The sequence below is a fragment of the Oreochromis niloticus genome, linkage group LG15 (assembly GCF_001858045.2).
Source record: "Oreochromis niloticus isolate F11D_XX linkage group LG15, O_niloticus_UMD_NMBU, whole genome shotgun sequence".
NCBI lineage: Eukaryota > Metazoa > Chordata > Actinopteri > Cichliformes > Cichlidae > Oreochromis > Oreochromis niloticus.
The window spans coordinates 24,423,399-24,450,685 of record NC_031980.2 but is presented as its reverse complement, the minus strand read 5'-3'; the positions used below and the strand labels follow the sequence as shown (position 1 = coordinate 24,450,685).

Sequence of the window (27,287 nt, the reverse complement as noted above, 5' to 3'; positions counted from 1 at the left end):
TCAGTTAAAAGTGCAAATTCCTCACAATAAAAATACTCCATTACAAGTAAAAGTACTGATAACTATATAAAATACACAGTGACAGTTTCGGAAGCCTCAAGCTGAACATGGTCGCCGTCTACCGTCTTTAAACCCTCCCTCAGATCAGAGCTGAGACCTGTTTGCTGACACAGGAGTCGCCCTCTGCTGGCCAAGACAAAGAACACAGGTTTAAGGTGCTTCAGCCTCATTTTTCAGAGCAGGAAATCTTCCATCTTTTATATACAGACAGTGTTTGCTGCAAACATAATTCTGAAAACTGAATTTGTGCAAAAACAAGTAAAAATGAGTCAGCACAGAAAATAAATCCAAATCATATTTAATCAGAAATAAATACGGTAACCAGGATGTTCATGCACGTGCAGCTCTGTGCACTCATACAGATGTCTGACATGAAAAAGCACAGCTTAATATTTGTATATCACTCTTACTACATACAATTTCAAATAAATGTCATGAAGTAAAAATTATGACAGTTACACCCAACATATAGTGGAATTGAAGTAGAAAGCAGTCAGTCAAGTGAGTTTAATTCTATGGCACATTTAAAAACAGCTCTTCAGCAAAGTGCTGCACATCTGGAATTATGAAAAAACATCAAAAATAGCACACAGTAAAGTAAACTCATTCTGATTTCAGTGAGCAGGTTTGACCATCTGTGCTTTAATCCATTTAAAGTGTAAATGTGCCACATTACTTTATTATATCCTTTACTGTTAATATGACATAACGTTCATAACGTTCAGTCCTCCTCTGTTTCAGTGATGCGACTCTAAGACGACATGAGGGAGAACATGTTGTTTGGACTTAAGATCTCGATCCAGTATCCATCCGGGTCCTGAACGAAGGCCAGACCCTTCATTCTACCTACGACAGCAGAAACAGACTGTCATCAGTGAAGTTCAAGGAGAGAAGCTGACTCAAACAGGCGACCTGACCAGCTGTGTCTGCGCGCCCCCTGCTGGTACAGACGTGTCAGCAGCAGAGCATAGACGAGGTTCTTTAAGACTCTGAGGAAGATTTTTTACTTTTTCAAACTTCACAATGTTTAATCTAATCATCAGTCACAGAGGCTAAAAAGCTTTTTTCAGTTTAAAAACATCAGTAATTGAAAGGCCACTTGCAGGACAGGTAGGGGCTGATGAACAGTGGAGTTCGGCTTCACTATGGTGGTGTTTTGAGCCCACGCCTGACGAGTGGGGGCTGGAGCGCTGACTGAAAAACTCACCTGTGTCTGGTTTCTTGACAAACCTCACTCCTTGCTCTTCAAATAACTTGCAGGCAGCGTAAACATCAGGAACAGCAATGCCGATGTGACCTGCGAGGAAGCAGGACAGCAGTGACACCCACAACAAATCAAGCATTGAGAAGCAAACGAAACGGTCTGAACGTTGAACAAACAAGTTCTCACCAAATCCTCGCAGCTCATTGTTCCCATTGTGGTACGACAGGTCTGCATCGGACTCCGAGCCCCAGTTACTGACAGGTGGAGGAATGTTATTTATTATAAATAATACTCATATCGAGTTTAACAGTTGGACTGGTTTTTTCCATACGTACTGCGTGAGCTCCAGGGTGGCTCTGCGGGAGAATGTCCACGCTGTCCTCTCCTTGACATCTGCCGGGATGTCCACCTTGTCCTCGTAACCCAGGTAGTAGAAGGTGAAGCGCATTGAAGGGAAGTCGATCTTCTGCAGCAGCCTAGAGAGCACAGAGCACTTGGGCGGTTAGAGCAGAGCAGCACGGGAGAAGTTCAGGATCAGACTGAGGACTCACGTCATGCCCAGGATTCGAGTGTAGAAGTCCAGCGAGCGAGCCGGATCTTTGACCCTCAGCATCGTCTGCTGCAGCATGTAGTCCTGCAGAGAGCAGGTGGGGGAGACCAAAACAGAGCTGAAAGAAGGGTAAACACTGGACTCCTCTGTGCCTGTGCACTTCAAAATAAGGACACCCAAACCAGAATCCTTCACGTGAAATTTGTCATTTCGTGTCATCCAGACGTCGTTTCATGTCACTTTGTGTTTGCTTTGCATCACTTTTGTGATTTTCAGTGTGACACAGAGGAGGACACGGAAAATGAACTTTAACATGAATGCACTGAGATTCAGGATAACAAGACGGGCGAGTCAGGAGCAGCGCCCTGACTCGCCCTCACCAACGCCCATCACAATTCAGTTCAATTCAGTTTTATTTAGGAGAGCCAAATCACAACAACAGTCACCTTATATTGTAAGGTAGACCCATACATATGAGAAAAACCCAACAATCATATGTCCCACTATGAGCAAGCACTTTGGCGACAGTGGGAAGGAAAAACTCCCTTTTAACAGGAAGAAACCTCCCGCAGTACCAGGTTTGGGGAGCGGTGGCCTGCTCGACTGGTTCTGGTGAGTCACACACAGTGACTGGCTTACAGCTCCCAGAACAGACTGTGAATGTGCTGTGGCGTCAGTGTGTGAGTCTGTGTACCCAGGTACATTCCACAGGTGCTGGGTGGGGATGGGCAGGACGCCTTCAGTCTGATGGTGGAATGATAACGTTTCCACATAAAACTGCAGCTTCACATAAAGCCTTTAACATAATTCGCGATTATGGCTTTTATACTCATTATTTTAACAAGCCTCCCAACTTTACCTGAGTTTCAGGTGTTTAGCCTGCCTGTGAGTGTTGCTGTGGTCTCCTGCAGGTTTACACACAGTCATTCAGTGATCAGTCCTGACCTTTGACCTTGTGCCCGAGCTATAGAATCAAATCTGAGCTGTGAGGTTTGAAGCACTGACCTTAGTAAGGGCGTGTCCCTCTGAGCAGGCGGCAGACACAGCCTCGTCCGACAGTCCTTTCTCCTGAAAGTCCATTTCTCAGATTCCACTGATGAACGCTCAGGCTCCTCCACGGGCTTCTCTCCGTGGTCCATTCAAGTGCTCCTCGGAAAATTGTGTTTTAAAGCGATGAGGAGGCTGGAAGTGGGCTGTGTAATGTGCAAAAAACCTAAATAAAAATTATAATAATGAAAAAATTATATTTAAAAAACTTTTAAATCTAATTATAAAGCCTAATGTATAAGATCATAAGTAATAACTATAATATAAAAATGAAAATGATTAAATAAAACGGTAAAACTGAAGCTACAAGTAAATAAAATGAAATATCAGAAGTATAACATCAGAGGCGATTTTTAATAATCAGGACCTTGCAGAGACAACACCACAGCGAGGGGGGAGAGGCTGTATTTAAAGTTATAAAAGAATTATGCATTTGAATATTTCAAACATATAAAAATAGGTATTAAATTTATAATAGCAAAGTGAAATAAAAACCCGACACGCCGTGAACGACTCACGGGAGAGCACGTCAATAATGTGATGTTTGCTGCAGCTGCAGGTCTGAGCAGGTAACAGCGAACTGGCAGTAACACACAGTAACATGAAAAAACATGAACCACACACACGCTGGGTAAGTTTGTTTTTTTGGGGGGGTGGGGGGTGGGGGGGTGTTGAAGTTGAGACTTAAAAAGAGAGAAAAAAAAGTTATTAAAATATATTCATTTAAATAAAATATATTTTTTAATATATATTATATATATATATATTTTCAATATATTTTAAAAGATGAAATCATAATGTCTCTATAAATAAACATGCAGGTGGTGAACTGGGGGTGTGATAAAAAAAAAACTATTTAAAGTAAAATGCATAGTTTGAGATTATACAGTACTATAATATACAGTCTTTTTAAGTCTTCATTATCTCTTGATAATCTGAGCTGAAATCACCAGATTCCAAAAAGCTGGGACGCTGTGAAAAATATCAATAAAAGCAGAATGTAAAGATTTGTAACTATTCATCATAAAAAGGCAGCGACACGTCTCAATGGGCAACAAAAGTAACATGACTGGACCGAAAAACAAAAAAAAGACTTTCAATATGGAATCATCTACAGTAAATACACTCCCGATCAAAAGTTTAAGACCACTTGAAAAATGGAAAAAAATCATATTTTGCATGGTTGGATCTTAACAAGGTTCCAAGTAGAGCTTTAACATGCAACAAGAAGAAATAGGAGTGAGACAAAACATTTTTGAGCATGCGATTTATTGAAAACAACACTTAAAGTGAAACAGGCTGTTTCAGCTGATCAAAAGTTTAGGATCACACCTCCAAACAAACCTGTAAACCCCCCAAAACAGAAATCAAAGTTCCAACTATGAACACAGTAATGAGTAGCTCCACCGTTCTTGTTGATCACTTCAAAAATTCATTGCGGCATGCTTGATGCAAACGTTTCCATGAGGTGAGTGGGAACATTTCTCCAAGTGGTGAAGACGGATGCATCTACTGTCTGCAACTGTGGTCCATTTTTGTAAATTTCCCCAAAGGTTCTCAAACTGATTTAGATCAGGGGAACAAGCAGGATGGTCCAAAAGAGTGATGGAAGAAGTCCCTTCTCCTGCGGGCATTGTGTACTGCAGCATTGTCCTGTTGAAAAACCCAGTCGTTACCACACAGACGAGGGCTCTCAGTCATGAGGGATGCTCTCTGCAACATCTGGAGCATCTGGCCAGCGGCCATTTGACGCCTGCACCTCCTGAAGCTCCATTGTTCCACTGAAGGAAAAAGCACCCCAGATCATTATGGCGCCCCCTCCACTGTGGCGCATAGAAAACATCTCAGGTGGAATCTGCTTGTCATGCCAGTAACATTGGAAACCATCAGGACCATCAAGGTTAAATTTTTTCTCATCAGAGAAAAAAACTTTCTTCCACCTTTCAGTGTCCCATGTTTGGAATACTTCTGCAAAGTCCAAACAGTCAGTTCTGTGGCGTTCAAGGAGACGAGGCCTTTGAAGACGTTTTTTTGTTTTTGAAGCCCTTCAGTCTCAGATGCCGTCTGATGATTATGGGGCTGCAGTCGGCACCAGTAACAGCCTTAATTTGTGAGAGACCCTGCTTATGCACTTCAACAACCCGACCACGTTCAAAAAGGGAGGTTTTTTTTGCCTTTGCCATCATAACATCATGACAGGGGGTATCAGTGAGTCACACTATGTGGAGGGTATCAGGTGGAAGCTCTATGTGGAACCTTGTTAAGATCCAACCATGCAAAATATGATTTTCTGCCATTTTTCAAGTGGTCTTAAACTTCTGATCAGGACTGTAGTTATTACTGAATCAGGTGACCATCATCATTATCATCATCACCATCCTCTAGTTATGCTGCCAAGACTTCCCATGATGCACTGGGAACTTTATACGTCACCACTCCCTTTCATTAACTTCTGATTTCTCTCTTCTCAGGTTTGTTTCGTCCTCATTTCTCTGCTCCTCTCAGAAGATTGCTGCTTGTCCGTGATCCTGGTTCTGTTAGAGATCTTGTTCTGCTAAAAGGTTTTTCCTTCCCACTGTTGCCACGTGTTGCAGATAGGGGATCATCTGATCAGTCTGAGGTTCACTGACTAAAATAAAATTAATGAGTGAAAAAAAAAAAAGTTTTCTGGTCTTGCACATCAAATTATGGCTTTAAAAGCTGAACGGTATCTTTTTAGCTTTTCTAGCCAACATTTGACAGAGGAAATGAAAAAAAAAACCCTTATCTTTCATTTTAATGTAAAAATATAGACCAAAAACGAAGCTTTATGTTTGAAATCCTTTTTTTTTTTTAATCATAATTTTGACATAATTCTCTGCCTTTTCAGTGAGGCGTGCTTGTTATTATTACACCTGCATCAATGACACAAAGATGAAAATAATCCCAGTTTAACAGAACATGAAACATTACAACTTGTCTGCAGTGAACATAAAACACTCACAGGTGAAAATATCTTTACATGTGACTGTGATAAACTCATGAACTACGACCATCATCTGAGATTTCCACTAAAATCACACCAGAACATTCTGATGTTTAATGTTCCTCATCATAAGATGAATTAAAGAAGCTGAAATCAATGCTGTTTTCAAACTTTAGGATAAAACCGTGTTGACATTTATGTTTTATCAGTTTATGTTTGTCTCCTGCTGGAGATCATCTTAATCTTAATCCTATTTTTTCAGGCTGGGACTTTTACCAAAATCTTCCTGTCTCACTTATTTCCTGAGATTGTCTGTGACACAACAACATCAAATTTTTATGTGTTTTGTTCTTTCGGTTGTTTTAATGAGAGAAGAAAAAGGTCAAAAACAATCCTGAAGCTATAAAACTTCCTTAAATACTAAAAACGCTTCAAACAGACTATCGTTTATTGTTTTACAAGGAAAAAAACAAAACAAACTTGTTTCACAAAATGGGAACAAATTCAATTTAAAAAGTGACCTAAGAGAAATATACATTTATGCATTTGTATAAGCTGAAATGCTTCACTGCTCCTGTGACGCATTCACAGTCCAACCTGTCAAAGAGCGTTTACTTAAACGAGTGTAAACGGAGGACAAACAGCAGCCTTTTTTCAGAGCGAGGGACATCCGTTATCTCCGCACCGTCTTGCGGTTCTCCAGCAGCAGCACCACCAGCCGGCTCTTGAGCGTGGGTAGTTTGTTGCCGTAGTTCTCCTGCAGAACGGCGTTCATCCGGCAGCGGAGGCTCCGCAGGCTCGGCAGCGAGCCGCAGTCTGGAACATTCAGCAGTGTGTGGAACAAGTCCAGCCACAGGTCGCTGTGAGGGTTCCTGTGGGGTGGAGACCATCAGCACACATCTGCACCAAAAACTAGGTCAAATAAAGAAAAATGGGAGCTTCCTTTGAGCACTCACCTTCTAAAAACGCCGTTTGTCTTCCACATGCCTCCTTCGTTAGTCACCTGCATGTACGTCCCAAACAGCATGCAGTACACGGTCCCCGCGATCCCAAAGTAGTCGGTCTGAAACTCAAACAACAGTCAGACCTTCAGAATAAAACTCGTTTTCCATCTTTAAAAGAAGCACTAACCCACAGAGACATTACTCTCAGCTCTCAAACACATATGGAGTTATGAGAGAAGCTGCAGCTCAGGAAAAACCGCACCACTGTCCAATGTTGCTGAAACGTGACAGTGTTCGACGTCTCCGTCACCTATGTTAATGCCTATTCTTGTCCTTGCTGTACTCACCTGGTAGTTCCATAGTTTTCCGCTCAGCATCTCTGTGCACTGGAAGCCTGACGTCAGGCACTTGGCAGTGAACGCAGTGCCTGCTGGGAAGAGCTCCATGTCGATGCTCTGTCCGAGGTCGACAAGGACCAGGCCGTGGTCCGTGCTCTCTGAATCAAAACGCTTGTTCTCCAGGAACCTGAAGGACACGAGTAATGATGAGGTGTTTCAGCAGAGCCTGAAACTGATGTGACAAGAGGGGAGGACCAGGCCTGCCCGCCTCACCTCTGACACTTTGTTTTTAAGCTGCAAAGACGAGCAGCGCAGAGATAAAAACAGCGTGTGATTGGTACCTCTCTCCCAGCAGGAAGTTGTCAGGTTTGATGTCGGCGTGGATGATGTGGATGCTGTGCAGCAGTTCCACCATGTGCAGGATGCAGACGGTGAAGTACATGACGAGGGGCTGAGGCATCACTTTGTCACTGAGGGTTCTGTACATGTTCACAGCGTTCTGCAGGTGGAGCAACAGCGTTACAGTCAAACAGAGAAGCTTTAAACCGACCGACTGAATAGTCACTGCAGACTCCACAGCAATGGTTTAAACCAGGGGTCCCCAATCCCAGTCCACGAGGGCCGGTGTCCTGCAGGTTTTAGATGTGTCTGATCCATCACAGCTGATTTAAATGGATAAATTACCTCCTCAACATGTCTTGAAGTTCTCCAGAGGCCTGGTAATGAACTAATCATGTGATTCAGGTGTTTTGACCCAGGGTGAGATCTAAAACCTGCAGGGACACCGGCCCTCGTGGACTGGGATTGGGGACCCCTGGTTTAAACCCTCATAACAACTTATGGGGGGGAAACTATTTTCATTTTTTAAGGCTTGTATTTGTAAAATTTGATACCAAATAGGCTGCTAGGCTTCACTTCCACTAATTAAAGCCCCTGAACTGGACGTTTGGACTGTGTTTGTCCTGTTTTAGCCTTTTCGGACCATTTTTAATGACATCATCTGACAAATAGCACGGCTGCTGTGAGGTTACCGTACCAACAGACCGACCCACATGTCCAAGCTCAGCTGTGGCAAGTAAAACTCTAGTATTTAAAGTTTCTCTTCCTTCACAATGATTAACAGTCTTTGTCTCTGTGCCATGTGACGGCCAAATAGTCGGGGCTTCAAAGTGTCGTCCATGTTTTGGATTCATTATGTGCTCAATTTATTGTTTGGTTCACTGAAAAGTGACCACTAGAAAATTCTGTAACAAAAGTCTAGTTACGTAAACACAGATCAAATCCTAAATTATGGTGCAAAAACTAAGAAACCAACAAATTACTGGATTTTAAAAACATATATACAAAAATAAATCCACGCTGATGGTAACTGACCAGCAGGGTGCCGTAGCTGTGAAGCTCGCCGAGCAGCACGCTCCCGTTGTGGAAGAGGTGAGCTGAGTGCATGCTGCTGTAGAGGTGACGGACATCAGGCCGCAGCCGAGCGTCGAGCTGGGTGTTGATGTAAAACTCCCAGGGATTGGCCGGCTTCTGAACCTGCAGCGAGGACACATGTGAATCCTGCAGTTATGTCCCAATGTCTCTGAGAACATGGTTCAGTGCGAACCATTTCTGAGATGATTCAATAAGATTTGTTTCACCACTACATTAAAAAAAAAGAGCCGAGTAACACAGAGACAGGGACGCGGCACTCTTCCTCTGCAGCCTCACCTTTAAAACGGTCTTCTCTAAGGTCGCGGGGTTCGTGGCCTGGTAAACTGTCGCAAAGGCTCCCTCTCCAAGAACACAGTCCACTCGGAGGGACTCCTTTCCTGTCAAGACACAAACATTCGTCGTTTCAATCAACACAGCGTACAGTTTTTCTCTGCAGACTTCCACACCTAACGGAGCAGGCGCTGCAGATCTTACCCATGCTGATGGTCATTTTTGGAGTGATGTTCGGTATGTTGCACTGCCAGGCGGTGCAGCGCGGGTGGGTGGCGAGAGGCGGGCTGAGTCCAGACAGCAGGCTGGAGATCAGTTCGGTGTCCCAGGGATCCGACACCAGCTGGACCGCCCCCGTCTGGGCTTTCTGGGGCGTGTCACTGTTCATAGAGACGTCAGCGCTCAGCCTTAGCCCCCTCTCTGGACTCATGGGTTCGTCCTCCCTGCTGATCGATGTCGGGCTCATGGGCACGTCAGCACAGAGTTGTGGCTGGCCTGGACTCATGGGGAAGTCCAGATTCTTGGGCTGACGGGGACTCAGGAAGGCTTCCAGGTCTGGCTCGGCCATGGCCTCTGGGCTCCTGATGGCGAGCCAGTCTGGTTTGAGAGCACCCTCGGGGCTCATGGGAACATCACAGACTTGATTCTGGGCTTGCTGGGGGCTGCTGGGGGTCTCTAGGTCCTCCATGATTTGAAAAGGTTCGCTCTTGGGTCTGCCTGAGATGAAGGAGGCCTGTTTGGGTGGCTGCTCAGGGCTCGCATACACCTCCCAGCCAGGCCCCGCTGTCCTGGAGGAGTCGGCGGGACAGAGTGTCTGGTCCCTGAAGGACAGCACGGCGGGAGGAGGAGGCTGCACCATGGTGATGGAGGACGCAGTAAGGCAGTGCTGGGCCACGGCCAGCTCCTCTCCAACGATGGTGCCCTGCCTGGCGGAGGAGGGCACCGTCTGGCCGACGGTGCTCTCGTCGGTCGGACTCTGCTCCAGGATGGGACTAACAGAGGAGAGGACACATCTCTGACATCTGCACTGATAACACTGACACAAATGGGCAGTGGATACCTGAAGACTGATTACCTCAGCTTTTTGGTCTGACGCCTCAGATAAGCTTCTTCATCAGCTTCACCGTCATCACATTTATTCTCTGTGGGGCAGAAAAACTTATTATTTAAGGAAACTTTAAATTATTTTCAGCTCGTTATTAAAATGTGACCGGTGCGGAGGCTGCGGCAGGAATAAGCCGCAGGTTTGGCTCTTTGTACCTCGGTCCTCGAGGAAATCGCTGCTGATAAAGGTTTTGCGAGTGAATGGCGTGGAGACGAACTGAGCCAGCATGGCGAAGTCTGTGGTGCTGTTGGGACAGGCGGCGAGCGAGTTGAGCGAGTTGTAGCGAGCTCCCCACATGGTGCTCTCATCTGGGATCAGATCTGAAGGAGTCTCCTGACGAGGATCAGAAAAACACGAGCATGTGAACCAAACATAAACACACCAAACACTCGTCCAGAAATCTGGAGTTTAGCTTAACGTGAGAAAATTCACTCACGTTGGGTTTGTCTGCCTTCGACACTGGGATTTCAGCCAGAGCTCTGACTCCTTTAGGCTTCTCAGCATCAGCAGGAGCAGCGGCACTAAACAGCACAGGGGACAAAATAACAGGAACACTTGGCTGTTATGAAGATGCACTTCATTTTATCCTCAAGGTTTCACAGGAGCACAAACATTAAGACGAACTGATCTACAAAAAACGTACGACAGAATGAAATGTGTGCTGTCCTGACCCCGGCAGCTGAATCACACACCGTGTTTCCAGAAGGGCAAACGTGTTTGGGCTGCACGACCTGACTCTCCCAAAATCTGCATTTCGTGTGTGAAAAAGCCCACGATGAACAGGAATTATTTAAAAATGGGAGTTTGTGGGTTTTTCTCATAAAATAAGTGAAAAATATGTCTGTATTTGTTTTAGCAGCCTTTAGCAAACACCATTTCCCAGAAGCCTCGAGTGTTTGTGAACTAGATCTCTCCTGGTAATGAGATTTAAATCTCAGTGAGAGTTATCACCTGGACCTGAAGCTGGAGATCACATCAACATCTGAGTGGAAATCAAAAGCTAAATCCTCCTGAAAGCACTTTTATTGCATTCACTACACGGGCTAACAGCGTAAACAACTGTTAAAAAAAGTCTATAAATTACCACCTTTGTCATTCATATTCAAAATTAAAAGCACTAAAGAGTCCCTGAGTCTTCTCAGGCTGAAGCACAAAATTCTCTTATCCTGGATAAGTAGAAGAAGATGGATGGATGCAGGACATCCAGCACAGTAAGAATATCACACAGGTACAAGTACATGGTGTAACATCACAGCTGGGGTTTAGGGTGTCCACAGTGTGGTGGCCATATTTACCTGCCGTTTTCTTTGTTGTCGTCATCCTGAAAGATGGTGAACGGAGTCATGGTGGGAGGCTTAGATAATGAGGAGGCTCCTCCTGCTAATCATCAGAGACAGAATAACTAGGTTAACTGGAGCGAGACCAAGAATCAGTTACAGAGGTTCAGGCCTGAGTTTGCTTTGACTCAAACAGGAGGAACATTAATTTTAAGCATTGGTGACCGGATCCAGTTAGATTCTGTGAAAGTTATCCCGACTGTGTTCAGAGCCTATTTACCGCCTGTCCAGAATAGGGCTTCAGACTCCTTCTCGGCAGCGTGGAGCACTGATGTGCTGCTGAACGGTTCCTCAAGGAAGGTCGGAGCCTGGAACATGTCCATGATCACGCCTGAGTTGACACAAAGAGGAAAACAACTCAGTGAGGGAGTTTTTTACCACAGCTGCCAAAACCAGAGCAGCAGTGAAGATCAGTTTGATTAAAGGACAGAGACAACATGAAAGAAGCTCTTTGAATCCAAAAACATTAAATTTGACATGAAAAAACACCTCTGAGATGACAGCAAACAGACAAACTGTCGTGCTCACCCAGCGCCTCCCGTGTGTTGACAGTAGGTGACGGCAGCACCCGCGATGGCGTGGCCTGAACAAAGCCGAGCGAGTTATTAGGAGTGATGTGAGACAGGTTAGCTGTGGCTCCCTGTGACACTGAGAGGGACAGAGAGGGCTGTGATTACATCCACCAGAGACTCGCACCCAACAGCTCGACAAAATAAAAGCACACTTACCATCAAGCTTGTCCTCGGGCTCTGCAGGCAGACCCACGTCCCTGAGAGAAAGACAAGATCAGTAACGCATCTAAAAACATTTCAATCAGCCAGCGAAGCCAGTGAAATCATCATCATGTGTGCAGGAGAATTTTTAATAAAATGGGAATACAATTCGTACACGGGATAACTAACTGACTAGAGAGAAAGCTGCTTATTACTCCATTACTTATTGTCACAAACTTTATGGCACAGGCATCATGTAGAGTCGAGTGATGAGCCCGTCTGCAGGACTTGTTAGCAAGGACTGAACTTTAACAGAAATCAGACTGTCCAATAATAAAACGATCGGTTCTCTTGAAGGGACGGAAAAATAAAAATAAACTTGTGTGGGAAACACGGCGTACGGGGGGTTTTGTTTCCTAAAAACCATCTCTGCAGCTGTTCTTACATCTCACATTTTCATGAGATTAAATTTTAGGTTCGATGTTTTCCTTGCAGAACCAGAAACCTATGCTCCACAGAGTATCAGAAGCAGCGTGGGGGAGTTAGAGGGTACTCACGTGGCATTGTTCTCTGGGGGTGGGAGCCTGTCTGTGCTCTCAAAGCTCACAGGCTGATGAAGCGACAAAGGCGGGACTGCTGAGGCCCAGAGGGGCGGCTCCTGATCTGCTGACTTCTGCAAACCCACGTCCCGCTCAGCCGGGACAGGGGGATGATGGGATACCACCGAACTTAGCGTGTCAATGTTATGCTGGCGAGGAGGTTCGGGAACGGTGGCGGCGGCCTCTTGGATGAAGGTCGGCTCGGAGTGTAATCTCAAGCCAAGAGAGCGCCGGCTGCTCAGACGGTTTGAGGGCAGAGGTCGCTTGAAGGAGGGTTGGGTAAGACATGGGTTCACACCGGCAGCCGTTTCTGCTGCAGGCGGCTGAAATAAAGAAGAAAACACTCTCAGACTGACGCAGTGAACCCAATGTGCTTATCACTCACTGTTTTCATTCTTGGATGCTGCTAGAGCAGCTTTGCATGATTCGCAGCTCAGACTAATCCTTCTTTGTCTTTTTTTTTTGTTTTTTTTGCTGGCACGTTTGCTTTGAGCCTCAAGTTTAGGCCTCTGATGCACATCCAGCACAGCCTGCACTGCATCGAGGTGCTTTTGTCTCACCTTTTGAGATGAAGTCTGTCTGGTTTCGAGATCGCAGAAAACTTTGTCCAGCAACCATTTATTCCTCTCCTCCAACTCGGTCGGTGTCAGCGCTGGCATGAAAACAATAAAAAGGACATTTATTAGAAATCAAGACAAGTGATCGCAGCACGGATTTATTTTAGCTGCAGTATTAAAAACTCACTTAAGTCTGCCTTGTCGTTCTCTTCCTGCTCACGGAGCTTGCGGAAGTAATTCTGAGCTCGGGCCTCCTCGAAGCATAGCTCAGATTCGTCGCAGACAAGATCTTCCACCGTGTACTCAGACACGGTCTGAATGCCGGAGCCTTGACTGGTGGGGATCGTCCCGGAAGTCTCAGAGCGAGAGACTCTGTGAGAGACCGAAGAAATCAGGTGACACCATGTTGTTAAGATCCTCGAAACTGTGCGAGAGAATTTTTACATTAACTGGAAAAAATTCCACATGAATCAATCCCTGTGAGCCCAAAGCCATCATCAGGCAAAGCTACTCTAGGATCAGTAGCTGACATTTGCCACATTATGACTGTCTAAGATGCTTATTCCACCTTTGATGAGATAAAAGAAAGGAAGACGATTTAAAACACAGAAGATCTTTTTCCAAAAATTCCAAATAAAACAAACAAACCCTCCTAAGACACTTTTATTTACTGTTACTGTGGTTAATGTAAATCTAATTTGCTTCCAGAAAGACTGTTAAAGGATGACTTAAACTCTTTTTTCCTATTTCTGTCTTTGAGCCTCTTCCTTTTTCATCTCATGGCTATAACATGTTATGTTGGTACGAGCACACTCTGCTGACAACCAGCATCAGAAACAGGAAACCCAAAAACTAAGTTCAGTATTTCACTCACATGTCGATGAATTTACTCGCAGGTGGTTTGGAGGGACAGTCCACAGACATCTGTGACAGAGGATGCACAGTGTGAATGGAAAAGCAGAAAATGGTATTCATGCACAATTAGGATAAAAATCCAGTGATAAACACACCTTGTTCTGAGCGACGGGCTCTCTGTGGGGCACCTGATTGGTTAAATTGGAGTTTTGCAAAGGGTTTCGACTTCCCGCTTCATAAAATATATATATATAAAAAAATAGTCAGAGAGCAGAGCAACAATAAAAATTTCTAAAGAAAGAAATCCAACATTATATAATAAACTTTTAAATAAACACCATCTTACCGGACACTGCCGTCTCACTTCTGGTTCTGGTCTGAAACTGCCTGCAGATCAGAGTTTCTGTTAGCCCACAGTATATAACATACAGCACAGTAGCATACCCCAGTCACTGCATGTAAATGCTCTGAAGAGTGACTACACACAGCCAGCTATCATTCACATTAGAAGGCTAGATTAATCCAGATTAATATCCAGGCTTCAGTTGTTAACACAGACTTTAAATTCTTGCACTTCTTAATCGCACCATCCCTAAAAGATCACAGCAATATTAGAGTTTCCACACCCCAGATTATGTGAACGTCCTGCGCAGACCAGAGTGACGTATGTGTCATCATCAGAGGGTGAATGCGAGGCTCAGAGCAGATGCTCACACTTTATTACTGCTGGGACTTTCCATCATGCTTCCTTTAGACAGGAGTCTCTAACTTAAATGAGCTGTAGGCCACTGCTGGCATGGTCGCCTCATTCAGGGCTCTAGACTAACTTTTTGCCGCGGTTGCACTGGTGTGCCTAACTTTTTTTTCTTAGGTGCACCAGCACAAATGTTAGGTGCACCCAAATTTTTCAACTGCATCGCTTAATCGCAGCATATAATGTGTTTTATGGATACACTGTGCTTTTTCAGCGTTTTAAATTCGAGACATATAAGCACCAGTCACAAATGCAGTATTGCTGCCCATGGTCTTTCGACACTCAACACAGCAGGGGCGGTCCTAGCCTGTTTGGTGCCCTTTGCGAACCCGCCGCTGCCCCCACAAAGATGCTGCTCTAGGCAATGGCCCATGTCGCAGTTATATCAAATACCCCAGTAAATGCAGTGCATCATGTTTTCAGCGTTACAGTATCTTAGCCAGGGAAACTAGTCAAGCAACTCTCTTGTATACACTGCCCCCTTTTACTTTCAGTAGGCTCTGGCTCGGAGTCGATCGTATGTGGCTCATTATTTGATGTTATCTCCGAACCAGTGTTAAACATAACTTCGGAGGTTAATGGCTCCGTGTCAGAGGACTGGCTATGAATTTCGGACGGATCAGGCCTCCACTTAACGAAAAAGTTATCAATCATTCTTTTCATCTTTTCTCATTACCCACAGCTACATCTACACCTATCGGGCCTAGGCTACTCATCCCTGACTATCGGCCTGCACTTTCAAACGTACACAAACGTAGGCCTACAGGAATATCTGGACCACGGCCAATCAGAGAGGGCGGCACGACCTTCACTATCTCTAATTGGCTTAGACCACGATATGGGCATAATGTATGTCTGTTGTTGACCACACAGAGACTTTCAGAGTTGCAGAGACTTTTTTTGTACTTGAACGGCTAGTCGCAGATTTTTTTTTTTTTAGTTGCACCATTGAGAAATTAGAGCCCTGGAACGTCCTGCTCAGACCAGAGTGATGTAAATAACGTCATCAGAGAGTGAACACGAGACTCAGAGCAGATGCTCACACTTTATCACTGCCAGGACTTTCAATCATGCTTCTTTTAGACCAGGGGTCTCAAAACTTGGGACTTGTGTTTGACAGCTGCGCATGTCTGCAAACAAGTGTAATTCTGATCTTAGTCATACAAACTGAAGAAACTATATCGAAATACCAGGACCAAACCAGTGGTGACGCCTGACAGATGAACATCAACAAATATCACGTCCTGCAGAGCTGATGGCAGATGTTCAGCTGATAAATCCGAGCATCTCTAGAATTCAGCAATTTCAAGAGCACTGTAAACGCAAACAAATACTACAGTATCTGATGTCTGCAGTTCCTCGACATTTTTAATAGTTACACTGAAAACAAACCACCGGTCACCGTGATGATAGCTGCCCACTAGTGAGACCACATACGTCCGTGTCCTTTTAATACAATAACAGGCTGGCAGTTGGGTTAACAACAACTACACTACAACACAGAGGTTAAACCACTTCCACACATTTCCACTGCCATACTTTCTCTACAAAACACTCTGAAAGGCATCTACATAGGCCAGACTCCCACTGACACAGGCACAGACAGCTTTGCATTTAAACCGTCTGAGGTTACCACGAGAAACTTCCTGTCATTCTTCGAATGCTTACTTGTATTCATGGAGAACAGTGCTGGCTGGATTAGCTTGGTTCTCCAGCGCTTTCTGGTACACTGCATCAGCCTGTTCATGCAGTCCTCTCTGTTCAAAGTGCTGAGCCCAGGCCACATACAGGGCAGCCGTCCTAGTGCCGACGCCCCTACTGAAGACCTGACTGTACAGTGAAACAGGATCCAAGTAATAACTTGCCTGTAAGACACAGTAAGGTGAGAACAGGGCTTGAGTAAGACTTTATCCAACTTAAAAAGATACCAACTATGGAGACAACTGTAAAAATACAATGTTTTAATCAGACTTACACATTTGATGCAGTAGTTCACATATCTGATGTCATTCGCATATCGCTCTTCATTCAAAAATCTCTGGACAAGACGCTCAAACACCAACAACATCCCTCTGCCACCATCTGCAGGTAGCCTCTGCTCCAGGTACTCCACAAACCTAAAGAAGCATCCAGAGAAACTTGCCTTCAGTACTCATCAGTGTCTCAAACATGGAGACCAAAAGTCATCAAAATAAAAACAAAGAAAGGCTGGAAACATGTCATTTTATGTTTAATATCTCATTTTGAGTACATCTTTTTGTATTAAATCATCAAAAAATGATTCACAATATTTTTAAGACAGACTATTATTGTATTTTATTGAGATATCACGCAGTTATTTATCTTTGAGGCTGGTTGGTTTGCTGTTTTGTGTGCTCTGAGACAAACAAACATTTGCGATACATACATTCAAAAATAACATCCAAAAGTGTTCTTAAATAACCTAAAGCTAGAAATAGACGGTAAAGAACAGGAAGTGTGACTTTGAAAAGTAAATCCACGTCTACTTCCGACATCAACACTCAAAAATGAAATAAGCGCACGATCATTTGTTGTGTACCTCCTATGTTTAAGGCTGTCACTTACAGGTTTCAATATGATTTCAATGGCTGCAGGACTAATAACGTTTCCAGAATGACTAAAACATTACGCATCAATGTCTGTGAAGGTTCTCAGTCATCCAGGTCATCGTAGTCAAAGGAATTTGCGAGGATTTGTGAGGTCCCACACCCGCTTTCACACCTTGGCTCATGTGATTAGAGGATCACCAGGGGGTCCTTTGTCCCTCTTTGGGGGGATACTCCCACTGGGTTTAAATCTGGGACTCTCGGCCATTTGACCTTAGAACTGAAGAAGCTTCTCGGATGAGAGGTGAAACGTCTTCAAGCAACTTAAAGAAGTCCAGACGCTTTTCTTTGCAAATTCCTTTGATTACGCATCAATGAAAACAGTCGAAATACTCACTTGATCCAGGGGTCCAGTGGGTCGTCCCCTGTGTATGAGGTCAAACTGTTTTCAAAACGCCTGAGAGGTAGAAGTATGAGTAATTAAAACATGTCTGACAGCTACGTTGTTTATGAATTAGTTATAAAACATCCATACATTCATGTTAGCACTAAAGCTAACCCCTTCAATTGAGCTAAGAGCGGCTAATGTCCATGTTCCATCGTGACTTACTGTAAATACGAGGCGATATCCATTTCGCTTTAAGTTAAAAAAAAGTTCTCCCAAGAAAACCGACACTACACTTATTTGTAGCGTTTAATTCCTCTGGTTTGATAGTTTGCTATCTAAAAAAATCGCATATTTAGCCTTGTTGTTGTCCTCCGAGCCGCTAACGTTCCCCTTACATTTCAAATTTCGCGCTAAGCCAATAGCGTTTCAGAGGGCGTAGGAAATCCCCGCCCATAACACGTGACGCACAGGCGTAAAAAAAATGCAAACTAAAAGTAAATAAATCAAGTTCAATTAAACCTGAAAATCTTATTGAAACTGAAACTCAAATAAAGATATATTTTTTTTTTTATTAAAAACTAAGAAACATCACACAAAGTCCCGTATATTGCCCCTTCTGTGAGATTCTGCTTATTTTACTGAGAAAACAATGCTAAGTTTTATTATTGGAAAAATGAAATGGACGAACGTCATGATTTTAATTTTTAATTTACAGGTTCTCCAGTTCAAGGATAAATTTTTTTTTTTAAAATAACACTTTACTTTAAAACAACCAGGAAGCACCTGATTTCTATGTGCTTGAATGTACTTATAAAGTGTATAAGTATATACTAAATTAAACATCTTCACAATAAAATCGCAAGATTTTCCAGATATATTAAGCGTGTAAAGGCTTCTCCTGTTTGAATTTTAAAAAGAAAAAATAATCATCTTAAAATAATTTATTTACTCTAAAAGCAGTGTTGCATTTACACGTACATTGTATAGAATATACATTTAAACAAGCAGTATATTTAAAATAAAATACAGACATATCTTTGTTATGAAATAAAATAAAATGAAGACTCACTGGTTCAACGTCACCGTTCGAAGCCCCAAAAGAGCCCGTGAAAAGCAGTTTAAGAAGCCCCGTACACGCAGGAGGGGGGGGGGTTGAGAAGCGGAGTTTGCGACGTTACGTAGCCGCCATTTTGTTTCACCGGGAGTAAAGAAGCCAGCCTGAGAACCCCGGCGTGAAAATTTCCCCTCATTCGGACCACCTAAATTACGGCGGAGCTGCATCGTGCACCCAAATTCAGATTCGCATGGTACGTAAGCTCCCGAGGCAATGGGAGGGGATGTTAAATTCGGCCATTAACCCGCAGCTTTCTGCATGCTAATGTTCGATGCGTTGCACGACCGGCTGCTGTTAGCATAGCAGCTCGTTTTCATGGCTAGCCGGCATTTTGGGAAAAAAAACGGGCCTGTTTGCATTCACTGTTGGGTAAATAAATGTGCTGTACGTTATGAGCATGGGCCAAACACACTGAGCCACCAAAAATTGCACGTGCTAGACATTTGGACCTTGTTTAATTAACTCTAATCTCGTGCATTTTGCACTTCCATGCGTGCCGCGCTCGGTGAGGCCTGTGATCTGTACGAGCCACAGATGTTAGCTCACAGAGGCGTGGTGACTGCGTGGATGCCGCCTTTTCTGCTCACTCCTTAGCTGCTTGTTTGTGTGCTGTTTGGGCAAGTTTGTTTTTCCGCTGGCGTCTAACACGTGGTGTTAGTTTCGCAGCGTCCGCAGGACATGCCTGTAAACCAGGTGGATGATGGCGCCAAACTGCGCGCTTGATGTTATTGTCCCACTTCAGTCCGGTGAGTGTGGTGCTGCTGGTGGTAAATGTTTGCTCACTTCTCTGCGCAGATGTCTGAAGACATGGCCACAGATCACGTTAACGGGAACGGGACGGAGGAGCCGATGGACACTACAGCCGAGGTGACCCACTCGGAACACTTCCAGGCTTTACTGGAGGCAGGTTTACCTCAGAAGGTCGCTGAGAAGCTGGATGAACTTTATGTAGCAGGTAAGAGAATGCCCTGCCTCCGTTTTCAGCCCACAGTGGGTGCACAGATAAACCCACCCTCCAGCACACAGTGTGAAAGTCAGTAGTATCTGAAATTTGTGAATGAAATGTAGTACAGTACCTGGAGAAGTGTTGCAAACATTACAAACACAGGAGTGGTGTGCTGGTGTAGCCTGCTTGAGATCACATGGGGTGGCCCATGAACCAAAGGTGAGTTTGACTGAGTTAAAATATTTGTCATGAACTTTTTGAAATCCTCTGCCACGTTCTCCTTTAATGTTCAGGTATGTTTATTAGTGTTTAATTACCAGTAAAGCCTTCCTGCTGCTGAAAGAATCTCAGCACAAGTTACTGAAATTTATAATTTGGTGCAATTTTAACTCTTTGTAGTGTCTTTACATGTTATTTTGTTAACCAGTAATAAAAATAAAACGATACCAGTGGATTAAGCAACACTCTAACTGAACAACAGTGAAATGGGAGCTGATTCAAAGTAGTTAAACCAGTCGTATCAGCTGCTGACAGATGGCTGAGGGAGCGTCAGATTGATCATTGTCACACTGAAGTATAGAAATCGGATCAAATGAAAGAACTCCTGTTACTACAAAGGGCTGAGTGAAGGTAGATGGAGGCCAGCTGGCAGGAACAAAAGAGCAGCTGTGTGTCCGCAGCAGGTCGGCAGGACTGTCTGAACCTCCAGCAGATGGTGACAAACACTGAAAGGAGACCTCCGGGCTTCTTCAGCCTCCTGAAACCTGGCAGTATGACAGGAAAACTTTGATGTCCATAATAATGAAACCGCTTCATACCTTCAGCTGTTTTACTTTGCTTTTTTTTGGATCACATCAATGATCCTCAATCCTGTATTGCACAACTGCACGAGTCCCACTGCCTCTGTGAACCTTCTCACCCGTCCTGAGCGTTGATGAAGTTGATCATGTTTCTAATGTTGTAGTTACTATGGGGGTGATTCTGGTGGGGTCATGTGCGTTCGCCAGTTATTCTGAGGTGCGTTTTGTGTCCGTCAGGCCTGGTAGCACACGGTGACCTCGATGAAAGGGCTATTGAGGCTTTGAAAGAATTCAACGAAGATGGAGCCCTTCAAGTGTTGGTGCAGTTCAAAGAGAGCGACCTGTCACACGTGCAGGTGAGTTTTAAATCATGCGAGACATGAAGGGAAAGCTCTGCTGTTTGTTTTTATCCCCTAAAGGCAGATAAATGTCCAGGTTTCTAATTTTCTGCTGTTTCTTATTCCCCAGAATAAAAGTGCCTTTCTCTGTGGGGTGATGAAGACTTACAGACAGAGAGAGAAACAAGGGACTAAAGTTTCAGACTCCATCAAAGGACCAGATGAGGCTAAAATCAAAGAACTCCTCGAGAGAACCAGTTACACGCTTGATGTTACAACCGGCCAGAGGAAATACGGCGGACCCCCGCCAGAGTCGGTGTACTCGGGTTCTCAGCCCCCTGTCGGCACAGAGGTATTCCTTGTCAATTTATAGAAAATAGGGTCTTGTGTTATTTTCTGACATGTTGCTCTCGGTGTTACATTTTTACTTCATGTGATTGGAGAATTTGGTTGTTTTGAAATTGGGAAGCTGCAAATGAAAGGCAGGCACAGACAGAGGTGCTTTAAATGGTTAAACCCACGATCAGAGTGGCGTCAAGATTCACTTCATCAGATCCTATGAAGCAGGAATTACTCCTCTGCTGAACAGGCATAAACATAGCTAAAGTCTGGTGGTGGTTTATAAAATCTTAAGTATAAGTGATCATTTTTGACAATATTTGGTCTGAAGTTTTATTCACAGATATTCAATCACTGATACATCAGCATTGAGTTTGATTTATAAAAAGTGTTGGGAAGAACAGGAAGCAGAACGAGTGTCCTTTATCGAGGTGAAAATTATACAAGGGTTCAGTTTCTTACTGCTGAGGAAAAAAGACATATAAATAAAACTCTGAGGACCTAACGAGATGTACTTTAAATTTTAGCTCCGCACTGTGCAGTGGGGTATATATTTGGTGTATTTAGATATTTTGACTTCGCTGTGACAGGTCTCGCAATGTGATGTGGGATTTGGATCTGTAGATGTTGATGTGAATTGTCGGCGTGTCACTGGTCTCATGTGGACGGGGGGGGGGATGAATGCACTGCTCAGTTTATCCACGGCCTGTCATACAGTCACGTAACGGTGCAGAACAAGGAGCATTTCTTTACTAATCTCCACTTAATCCAACAAAGTTTGGGCTGTCAGTTCTTCTATAGCAGGAACAGTTTCAGCATTCTCTGTAGTTCCTGTGGTAGCACTAGCACCGGTTAACTTGTCTTAACAGATGAGGTGTTTGTGCGGAAGGCCCCTGACGGTCCAGCTCAGTTATTTCTGCCTGGTTTTTTTCCTTCAGCTGTTTTTACATGGGGTTCTCCACTCAGTGTGTTCATCTTTACCTCCTCACATGTTCTCCTCCTCAGTATCAGTATCTCACACGAGGTTTTCCTCGCTTTTCATGAGTTATGGTGCAGTAATATTTGTTTCGGCATTATCACAAGACTGAGCGTTGCCAGTTTTAAACTTCTCAAAAAATGTGCAGCAGAAGCTAACCCGACACTGTCTCAGTGTTTACCAATGTCAAAATGTAAGGATGCATAAGACTGCAAATATTTATGTGCATATTTTATATCAATATAACTTCATTGAGATTTTTAACATGCACGTGTTTAAAAAGGCTTAAAATGTGATTTTTTTTTTCCTGTTGGGCAGCGTTTATAGGAAAAAGCTGTACAGACATGAAGTGTTTAAGTGTTTTCAGACCGCTTCACTGAAGCAACTTTAGGGGTAACTCCTGATTAACATAAACTGCACTGTTGAAATGAAAAAAAAATTCAACAAGTTAAGTAATAAATATTCAGTAAAACCAGCTGCTTGTGGGCGTTTATATTTAGAATATTCTTTTTTCTTTTTTGTCCTCTTGTAGATCTTTGTTGGGAAGATTCCCCGCGATCTGTACGAAGACGAGCTGGTTCCTCTGTTTGAGAAGGCCGGTCCGATCTGGGACCTTCGGCTAATGATGGATCCGCTGAGTAGCCTGAACAGGGGCTATGCCTTCATCACGTTCTGCAGTAAAGAGGGGGCCCAGGAGGCCGTGAAGCTGGTGAGTTTGTTAGGAGTGCACGGCTGAGCAGGTCGCTTTTCGGCGTTCAGGAGACCTGTCACTGTGTAACAGAGGAAGCTGTAGCTCAGGAGGTGAATTGGGTTATATTCTGATTGGAATGGTTTGGGTTGGTGGTTCGATCCCTGCTCCAGTCTCCTTGCGAAATATCCTTGGGAAGATGCTAACCCCAGGTTGCTCATGAATCTGTGTGAATGTTAGATATAAAGCACATTCGCATGAAAACCATAGAGAAAAGTGCTGCATGCATGAATGGATGAGGCGTGTTGTATAAAGTGCTGTATGAGAATCAGTCCATTTACCCAAAAAACCTGTGTGCTGGAAAGGTTTTGGATCTAATGAGAGTTCATCGGCTTTATTTTTTGCAGTGCAATAATCATGAGATTCGCCCTGGCAAGCACATTGGGGTGTGCATATCTGTTGCCAACAACCGGCTATTTGTTGGTTCAATTCCCAAGAGTAAAACAAAGGAACAGATTGTTGAAGAGTTTTCCAAAGTCACAGGTAATGATTTCTGACAGTTTTGTTTTTCTAAGAACGCCCTGCTGTTCTCGTTATTCTGCTCAGAAACACCCAGACTCTTAATATTGAACCACAGGCAATGTTTTTGTTTTTTTTCGTTCTTCACCCAGAGGGCCTGAGTGATGTCATACTGTACCATCAGCCTGACGACAAAAAGAAGAACAGAGGCTTCTGCTTCTTAGAGTATGAAGACCACAAAACGGCTGCTCAGGCCCGTCGCCGGCTAATGAGTGGCAAGGTGAAAGTTTGGGGCAACCTTGTGACCGTGGAGTGGGCAGATCCCATTGAAGACCCTGACCCAGAAGTCATGGCCAAGGTGAGCATTGGGAATCTTAAGTGTCGTTCACGTCAATCTTTAGGCCAACCATCCATGAACTTAATGCCACCTCTCACTTTAAGGTCTGAAAAGCTTTTGTCAGATTAGTGATTAAAAGCTCCATTAAATAACCAGTAACTAAAAATAACCTAAACCTGTGGGATTTAAAGATTACAAGTTATTTTTTTTCCCTTCTGAGCTATTTTTAATGCTGAACTGGTTTTCTATTGAAACGACAGCAGAGCCAGAGTTAAAGCTGTTAATGAAGAAGGAAAATGTGAAGATCAGATCTCAATCTTTGGATCCTTTTGATGATCTGATGTCAAATTCTTGCATTTGTAGCTGACTCTCCAAAGCAAAGCATGTCTTTGCTGCTGATTCCAGTAGGAGGCCCTGCACTGGCACCACAAACACTTGTAGCAATGAACTTTAAAACATCAGTGCTTATGCCCTTTGTGCCATCTTTTGTTTTTTTTTGTTTTTTGTTTTTTTAAACACGAGACAACAAGCTAGATGACACACATCAGCATTATAATGAACTAATAATAATTGTTCGTGTTGTGACCCTTTGTCTTTAAATCAATCAAATTTTCCAAAATATGTGATTTTACTGCCTCGATAAATGCGCAGGAGGAGATGAGCTGATTAAATCTGAGCTTCTTTGTATCCGTGTTGCAGGTGAAGGTTTTATTTGTGAGAAATCTCGCTAACGGCGTCACGGAGGAACTCCTGGAGAAGTCCTTCAGTGAGTTTGGAAAGCTGGAGCGAGTGAAGAAGCTCAAAGACTACGCCTTCATTCACTTTGAGGAGCGGGACGGTGCGGTGAAGGTATGTGTTACCCTGATGGTTAGCGCTGGATTAGAAGCGAGGTGCAGAGACGTTACCAGTCTTTTATTCTGTGTCCAGGCACTGGAGGAAATGAACGGGAAAGAGTTGGAGGGAGAGCCAATCGAGATAGTGTTCGCCAAGCCGCCTGATCAGAAAAGGAAGGAGCGCAAAGCCCAGAGGCAAGCGGCCAAAACACAAATGTAAGAAATGTCTTCTCGAAGGTTTTTGAGCAATCAAACCTTTGTTTTTGTCAGAGCTGTCTTTCTAACCTGTGCCGTCTTGCTCTCATCAGGTACGACGACTATTACTACTACCCTCCCCCTCCCCACATGCCCCCTCCCAGCAGAGAAATCGGGGTCGAGGAGGGAACCGAGGCGGCTACACCTACCCTCCTGACTACTACGGTTATGAGGACTACTATGATTACTACGGCTATGACTATCACAACTACCGCGGCGGCTATGATGACCCCTACTACGGGTACGATGACTTCCAGGCCCCAAGCCGGGGGCGGGGTGGCAGCAGGGGCGCGCGGGGCGGAGCCTCCCCGGCCAGAGGACGCGGCGGCTCGGGGGCACCCAGAGGGAGGGCAAACTTCTCCCAGCGCGGCGGGCCGGGACCAGGCCGTGGCGGGCGCGGCGCAAGAGGAGGCGTGCAGCTGAGAGGGCGAGGAGGGGTACGTGGTGCACGGGGTGGCCGCGGTGGAAATGTAGGAGGAAAGCGCAAAGCTGATGGGTACAACCAGCCAGATTCCAAGCGTCGCCAGACCAATAATCAGAACTGGGGCTCTCAACCCATTGCTCAGCAACCGCTCCAAGGTGGTGATCATTCTGGTAACTATTCCGGTTACAAATCTGACAACCAGGAATTTTATCAGGATTCTTTTGGGCAGCAGTGGAAGTAAACCCCCGTAGTGCTTTGATAACAAAACCCGTGTTTGTTTTTGTCTTTTTATTTAGAGACTTGATCTGATTGGCCCTCAATCCCATACGGTTGCCTGCATTTTTTTTTTTTTCTTTTTGTTTTCCTCAAAATTGGTGACATCTGGCAAGATCTCCTTTTTGTACATATTTTAATAATCCGCTTGGACTCGAGTCGTAGTCACACTCCCACCTGTTTCTGGCGAACTGGTTTTCTCTCTTCCTTTTGGGGTTTTTATTTTTTATTTTTTAAAACCATGAAAAGAAAAAAATATACGATGGGCGTTTAAAAGATTTTCCATAACAGAGTTTGAAAAAAATTTTTAGATGCAAATGTGCTCGAGCTGTCTATTTGGCTATAGCTTTGTCTGTTTTTAGAAATTCTGGTTACCATGTTTTAAGTAGCTAACGGCAACAAAGCATATGTCTCCTAAACATGTATTTAAATCCAATGAATACGATTTGTATTGTCAAAAAGTAATGCGTGTCTTGTTATTGAAAAGAAGGAAAAAAAAAAAGGACCATCGTAGTCCTATATTCTTTTTTTTCTTTTTTTTTGGCTTTACATTTTGGCTTGTATTCTTTGCTGTTTGTCTGCTTTAATAAATATACACGCACTCGTGTACAAAACTTCAAATTGTGTTGCAAATTCATGTTTCGGCAAATTCTCTCTTCAAATTACCTTCAAATTTAAGGCTCCTTGTGGAAGAAAATGGACCAAAGGTTTGCCAAATGTTTGGCCACGTGCTACAGTGTCACCTTGCATGCCATCAAATTCAAATCACCTTCTGATAGTCGGCATCTCTCAAGTGCTCTGTATGTGTAGTGACATACTCCATCCTTATGAGTTTCTCTCATGTCCAAAGAACATTAATGTTTCACAAATTGGTGTCCGAAATTCACACTCAGCGCAGTGTCAGGGTTAAGCCCCGCCCCCTACAAGTCTCTTAAGAGTCCCTCTTATCAGCTTTGGTTGGGTTTTTTTTTTTTTTTTTTTTTTTTCCGGGGAGGGGGGATAAAAGCACAATTTGAGTTGTTTCAAAGTGAAGCTTTTCCTTGTCCCAGAAGGATCTACTTAGCTGTTGAAGGCCTGGATACTAATCTTGCATGTCTTACTCTGGAGGTCTGATAATTGTGCTCTTGTGCATGACCTGCTTCTAGGTGTTTGTTTTTATTTTACTCCCCTTTTGCTTTTACTGATAATGATGGCTGCTCTTACCCCCTCACCTGCCCACTTACCTTCCTCCCCTCCTCCCTCTGTCTGTCTTAAGCCGCGTCTCACCTGCCGCACCTCGGTTTTACCTTTAATAACCGTCCCGGCTGACTCTGCTCGCCGTCTTCTCTTTAAGGCATTGTCATGTGCATGTTAACGTCTGAGCTTGTGCGTGTGAGCTCCAGAAACTGTAAATGTGTGTAGATGTGATGCGATCTGTTTTCCGTTCTCTAATTGCTTCCTTTTGTTACCTGACTAGCAGGAAAAAGGGGGCGAGGCTGGTCCTGATGTGTTGCTATGAGGACTGACGGCGACGCACGCTGCAGGCTTCGGTGGATGAAATGGTAAGGTCAGCTGACTCAATGGTCCAATGGTTGTCCAGCCTTTTATTTTATTTTATTTTTTTCTTATTTTTAATGTAAAGGAGGAAGGTTTTTTTTCATTTTGTTTTTGATAGTCTTCGAACTGCCATGTTTGAAGATGATCAGAAGAGTAAACCCCACCTCCTTCAACCCTAAGACAGCCATGTGAGATGTACTGAGGTCACGATGGATATCCTTC

General features: G+C 44.1%; 3 protein-coding genes across 8 annotated transcripts; 1 reads left to right on the top strand and 2 right to left on the bottom strand.

Moving 5' to 3' along the window:
- Window positions 1-337: 337 nt before the first annotated feature.
- Window positions 338-2,958, bottom strand: LOC100710767 (lactoylglutathione lyase-like). 2 transcript variants are annotated; one of them, XM_003446674.5, is made up of 6 exons: window positions 2,820-2,958; window positions 1,816-1,898; window positions 1,600-1,740; window positions 1,451-1,518; window positions 1,268-1,357; window positions 338-906 (listed from the first exon to the last, which is right to left on the bottom strand). In XM_003446674.5, exons 1-6 carry the CDS (start codon window positions 2,892-2,894, stop codon window positions 812-814), a joined length of 552 nt encoding a protein of 183 aa, XP_003446722.1. In that variant the 5' UTR covers window positions 2,895-2,958; the 3' UTR covers window positions 338-811. The 2 variants fall into 2 exon arrangements, with proteins under 2 accessions (XP_003446722.1, XP_005452505.1); XM_005452448.3 differs by lacking the exon at window positions 338-906 and having other exon boundaries at window positions 913-1,357.
- Window positions 2,959-5,667: 2,709 nt separating this feature from the next.
- bub1 (BUB1 mitotic checkpoint serine/threonine kinase) lies at window positions 5,668-18,988 on the bottom strand. 5 transcript variants are annotated; one of them, XM_005452447.3, is made up of 24 exons: window positions 18,757-18,988; window positions 17,697-17,756; window positions 16,708-16,849; window positions 16,401-16,597; window positions 14,325-14,365; window positions 14,134-14,210; window positions 13,998-14,047; window positions 13,311-13,495; window positions 13,127-13,218; window positions 12,525-12,889; window positions 11,983-12,023; window positions 11,783-11,902; window positions 11,475-11,585; window positions 11,213-11,297; window positions 10,354-10,438; window positions 10,073-10,250; window positions 9,888-9,954; window positions 9,017-9,804; window positions 8,819-8,919; window positions 8,483-8,644; window positions 7,450-7,607; window positions 7,118-7,295; window positions 6,783-6,889; window positions 5,668-6,698 (listed from the first exon to the last, which is right to left on the bottom strand). In XM_005452447.3, the coding sequence occupies exons 1-24, from the start codon at window positions 18,966-18,968 to the stop codon at window positions 6,500-6,502; spliced, it is 3,801 nt and encodes a 1,266-aa protein (XP_005452504.2). In that variant the 5' UTR covers window positions 18,969-18,988; the 3' UTR covers window positions 5,668-6,499. The 5 variants fall into 5 exon arrangements, with proteins under 5 accessions (XP_005452504.2, XP_019201247.1, XP_005452503.1 ...); XM_019345702.2 differs by having other exon boundaries at window positions 11,213-11,294; XM_005452446.4 differs by lacking the exon at window positions 18,757-18,988 and adding an exon at window positions 17,910-18,113.
- Window positions 18,856-26,150, top strand: LOC100698139 (heterogeneous nuclear ribonucleoprotein Q). The gene is given in 11 exon segments (XM_019345704.2): window positions 18,856-18,994; window positions 19,597-19,756; window positions 20,785-20,903; window positions 21,016-21,237; window positions 22,733-22,909; window positions 23,296-23,431; window positions 23,560-23,765; window positions 24,444-24,593; window positions 24,672-24,793; window positions 24,886-24,937; window positions 24,940-26,150. Coding segments are annotated over 11 exon segments (1,905 nt in total). The 5' UTR covers window positions 18,856-18,991; the 3' UTR covers window positions 25,498-26,150.
- Window positions 26,151-27,287: the final 1,137 nt, after the last annotated feature.

Excerpts from the sequence above, each read along its gene's own strand:
- bub1 (XM_005452447.3), bottom strand. The coding sequence starts at position 18,968 with ATGCAGCTCCGCCGTAATTTAGGTGGTCCGAATGAGGGGAAATTTTCA. Across the intron at positions 14,048-14,133 it reads AGCCCGTCGCTCAGAACAAG|ATGTCTGTGGACTGTCCCTC; the intron begins GTGTGTTTATCA and ends CCTCTGTCACAG. Across the intron at positions 9,955-10,072 it reads CGATTTCCTCGAGGACCGAG|AGAATAAATGTGATGACGGT; the intron begins GTACAAAGAGCC and ends TCTGCCCCACAG.
- LOC100710767 (XM_005452448.3), bottom strand. The coding sequence starts at position 2,894 with ATGGACTTTCAGGAGAAAGGACTGTCGGACGAGGCTGTGTCTGCCGCC. Across the intron at positions 1,741-1,815 it reads ACTCGAATCCTGGGCATGAC|GCTGCTGCAGAAGATCGACT; the intron begins GTGAGTCCTCAG and ends TGTGCTCTCTAG. Across the intron at positions 1,519-1,599 it reads GCCACCCTGGAGCTCACGCA|TAACTGGGGCTCGGAGTCCG; the intron begins GTACGTATGGAA and ends TCCACCTGTCAG.